Source organism: Hesperophylax consimilis, chromosome 25 (assembly GCF_061612785.1).
Source record: "Hesperophylax consimilis isolate HC1 chromosome 25, BYU_Hcon_1.0, whole genome shotgun sequence".
NCBI lineage: Eukaryota > Metazoa > Arthropoda > Insecta > Trichoptera > Limnephilidae > Hesperophylax > Hesperophylax consimilis.
The window spans coordinates 18681291-18685405 of NC_142860.1; the positions used below are offsets into that span (position 1 = coordinate 18681291).

The window sequence follows — 4115 nt, forward strand, 5'->3', positions numbered from 1 at the left end:
TCCTCCATAACTGATTACCACCTATTCTTTGTATTTTTTGCTTATAAATAGGAGTTGCTCTCACTGGTGGCAATTGTCTCAAATCTCCGATAAAGATCATATTCATACCACCGAATAAGGAATCATAATGACCTGTTATCTCTCTCAGTCTTAAATCTATTCGTTCTAACATCTCAGCACCAATCATACTCACTTCATCGATAACTATTACTTTCACGTACTTGAAAAGTGTTCGATATAAAAATTTCAGTTCATTTGATAGTGGAATTCGATTCGCCGGTGATATTTTGAAAGCCGTATGAACTGTTGTGCCCCCAATAGCTACTGCTGCCTTTCCTGTTGATGCGCAAGCAATATAAGCGTTTAAATACCCATCAGTATTAGAAAATCGGTTGAAAATCTCCATTAATAATTTGATGGTGAATGTTTTTCCACATCCTGCTGGCCCGGTTAAGAATAAGTGTAAGGGTAATGCGTTTTCTGTTTGATTTAAATGTATACAGTGTTGTAACAATTCGAATTGCTTCTCATTTGTTAATCTCATTAAATCATTAAACTTGTCATTCTCCATAATGTTATCTTTTTTCCTGGCAATTGCACCAAGTTTGTTCAATGATGCTTGCCGCAAATCAAGATTGGCAATTGAATGGGGATCATTCAGGAGTTGTTCATACGGATCAGGCTCTTGATGGACATTCACTTGATTTCGGTCGTCATCATAAAGAAGTTCTTCACGACATAACTGAGCGCATATTTCCATAGTTTTAGCAATGTCTAAATTTGACTCGAATTCTTTTCTACGTTCCATTATTAATGCCTCATTCTGTTCAAATAATTGTAGAAATTGCATGTCTGCTAAAACATCTGTTTCTTCAACTCTAAACTTGAGGTGTAAAGTAACCATCTCCCTCTTATAGTCTGCCAAGTCTTTTCCCATGTCGTAATTTCTATACCTAATTATTCGTGGTATTCTCCTTTCAGAAATTTTTCCTTTGGGACCTACATTATATTTCGAAACAAATTGTGATAACGTTACGTCTTCGAGTTCTTCCGGCCTCTTCTCATATTTGTCAAACCAATTTTGTTTCCAAATGTCAGTGCAATCGTAACCAAGTTCTTCAAGTTCTTTATTTGTTTTCCTAATTCGTTCACGCTCTTGTGGCCAGAGTGTTGGTATGTAAACGACTGCTACTGACGTTTTAGACATTGGCAACCGCAATAAAAACCAAGCGGCCTCTTGACTTGTCATTTCAACACTATTGAGCACGTTAACACTAAGTTTTCTGAGTGCCTCAACGATATCAAAGTCCGGATTTTCGTCAATAACCTCTACAATTTGTCGCTGCAAATTGCTGATGCCTCTATTAGTTTTGTTGACATATTCTACAACGTATTGTGCGCACGAATACTCTTCAATAATATATTGAAAGTCCATGTTAGATCCTAATACATTTAACAAGAAAGGATTGAAGAAATTATACCATTTTTCCGAAGGAAGTCGTTTAACAAATACTCGTGGTCTCATTATGCCGGCTCGTATAATGTTAATGTACTCTTCATCCGAAGTAATTAAGTTGCAGTCATAAAAATGATTAATGCTGTCATAATCAATGTCTTCTAGATTTTTCCTGATTAATTTATAACGATTCTTTAGCTCTCGAATTTGTGGATGATCTATCTCCAATGGTGTGAGAATGACAGTTTTACGCATGGGCATAAAAGGTGCATCAAAGCGGCAAGTGGGAGAGTGATTCGGTTGGTTATTTTTGTAGCACGTAAATGTATGTTTGTGAGTTTGAAGTCTAATATTTTCTGAAGCTTCAGCTGGAGAGACTGAGATTAGAGTATCTATGAGGGATACAGTAGCCTCGTAATCTGCGCCTAGTGGATCGTTCGGAGCATTGTCTAACCATATAAGTGAATGAACATGTGGACTACCTCGGTGCTGAAATTCGATGCGCTTGAAGAAATTGATGACTCTATATTTTCCAAATGGACTACATTTTTTCGATTGTAAAATTGAAAAGATAACGTTAATTAATTTATCGAAATGGAGTGCGCAACTAACTGCATCTTCATTAATCAAAGTTGTTTTATCAAAGTAATTTAAATTTTCTAGTTGCTCTTCTGTCAATTTTACACGTTCTTTCAAGAAATGCAAAGTCTGTAACAATTTTTTCCAACCGATTTCATTTGCACTCATTGTTAAAAACATTGTAGGTCTCCCTAACTGACGCATCATTGCAAATAGATTCCGCTTGCGCTCAGACCAATATGCAGCTGAATTTGGAATCGGTTTTAAAAAAGCTAAGTTCTTATCTAAGCAGTTGTTAATGTAGTCCGGAGACATAATAGTCTCTTTACTTATATTTGTATTTGTCCCAATGTGTTTGAAAGTAATCTTTAGAGACTCGCTGACCCTCAAACGCATAATTTTTGCCGCAACGTAAAGAAGTTTATTAGGCGTAACTCCTCTCCTGTCAGAACGCCGTAATTCACTCGTGGCAATCATGAAAGGCGTAACACTAATCTCTGGGTTGAACTCTCTAAATTGTCCGAGGTAGATCGAAGGGAAAGAAAGTTCTTCTGCGTGTTTATCGAATAACAAACTTTTCGGTACGTTTCTTTCACCCGGTGCGATTTGTAAGAATTTGTCTTCGTTCCAGAGCAAAGTATGCTGCTGCGCGACAAGACTTTCTTCGATTGGGATATGTTCGCTCAATTCCTCAATGTTAACCACTTGAGGAGCATTCCTATGATCAAACATCTGAGGAGAGACATTCTCATCACTGTTAAACGTTGTATTGCTAGATTCTCGTACAGGCGTGTAGTCTATTTGAATATCTTGCTCAATATTCCCGAGAAAAGAGTTATTTATGGATATTTTATAAAATTTATACATTGGTTGATCAACTAGATACCGTAACCAAGCTTTAATTTCACCTTTTTTCACCAACCCTTGCAAATAACTCGACTTATGGATTAATTTCTTTTTAATGTGTACGTTGATGCAAAAATCGTCATCCACATGTCTTGGCAAAACGCTCACCATATTATCTACCGAGACAGGAACATTGATGATCTGGCCACTTATGCAGAACTGACCGTTAACGTGTCTTATTCGCCGTATTTGCATGAATGGTAGTCTAGGCGAAATTAATCTTTCAGCAATGAGGTTGAGTTGAGGCAAATAGGCTGGTCTTTCCGGATATTTGAAGCCATTGAAGGTCGCTAGCGTTGGAATTTTCTTATTCTGCATACTCCTTTTGCATGTAGTACATAGTTTTGCATCAGCAATGTTCGCAAGAGCCTGGAAAATATGTTAACCATTAATTTCAAACATTGATAAGAGTTACGACATTAAGAAAATTATGATAATATCCACATTATGCTTTAAACATACCGTTATTTTTTTAAGCATCGTTTCATCAGCGGATGTCGCCTTTTTTAAATCCTTTTCGAACCAAAGCCGATCGCAAACGCTACAAGCATAGCCGAAAGGATTTTCCACAAACATTTTTTGAAATTGTTTATGTGCAAATTTGTGATTCACATAGCCACTATAGGGAGGCACAAAGTCATTATCAAATTCTATCGGTGGCCCATCGAAATGCTCTCCAATATCCATGTCGGAATCAACATCACTCAGTGATTCTCTATTCGGGAGTTCATGGTCATCGTGTACATTCTGTTAACAGAAAATATAATTTACTGGAAAACTCATTCGAAATCAATTTTTTCATCTATAATGCAATTTTTCAGAAATTGATACGTACAATATTGGCATTATTCGCATCATCATCATTCGGTTGTGTAGTTATGGCTTCTTGGACAGGAGCCTCTTGTATCTCATCAAAATCCTGGAAAAATTAATACATATTGAATGTAAATTTCCAAATTTAATTCAATGTTAATTAATAAATAAATTTATTCGAACAATGTAATCATGGCATATCAACTTACAATTTCGGAGGCATTAGTTTTTTTTTGCAAATTTTTATTTTGCTGCTGCCTTATTGAATTCTGGTGAATATTGTCGGGTTTTGGCATGGAATGTTGGTTATGTATTTGTGCTGCATGTAGGACGTATTTTGGACCATCATTGGGACTCAATA

At 36.3% G+C, this 4115-nt stretch overlaps 1 protein-coding gene across 1 annotated transcript; it reads right to left on the bottom strand.

Moving 5' to 3' along the window:
• Nucleotides 1-321: 321 nt before the first annotated feature.
• LOC149411618 (uncharacterized) lies at nt 322-3901 on the bottom strand. The gene is made up of 5 exons (XM_089646705.1): nt 3777-3901; nt 3404-3688; nt 2822-3310; nt 1037-2725; nt 322-336 (listed from the first exon to the last, which is right to left on the bottom strand). Exons 2-5 carry the CDS (start codon nt 3626-3628, stop codon nt 322-324), a joined length of 2418 nt encoding a protein of 805 aa, XP_089502831.1. The 5' UTR covers nt 3629-3688; nt 3777-3901.
• Nucleotides 3902-4115: the final 214 nt, after the last annotated feature.

Bases quoted from the DNA above. Each gene is read 5' to 3' on its own strand.
- LOC149411618 (XM_089646705.1), bottom strand. From the start codon at position 3,628: ATGGATATTGGAGAGCATTTCGATGGGCCACCGATAGAATTTGATAAT. The intron at 3,311-3,403 runs GTATGTTTAAAG...CATATTTTCCAG, and splicing joins CGATGCTTAAAAAAATAACG to GCTCTTGCGAACATTGCTGA. The intron at 2,726-2,821 runs GTACGAGAATCT...GTTAACATTGAG, and splicing joins TTCAAATAGACTACACGCCT to GAATTGAGCGAACATATCCC.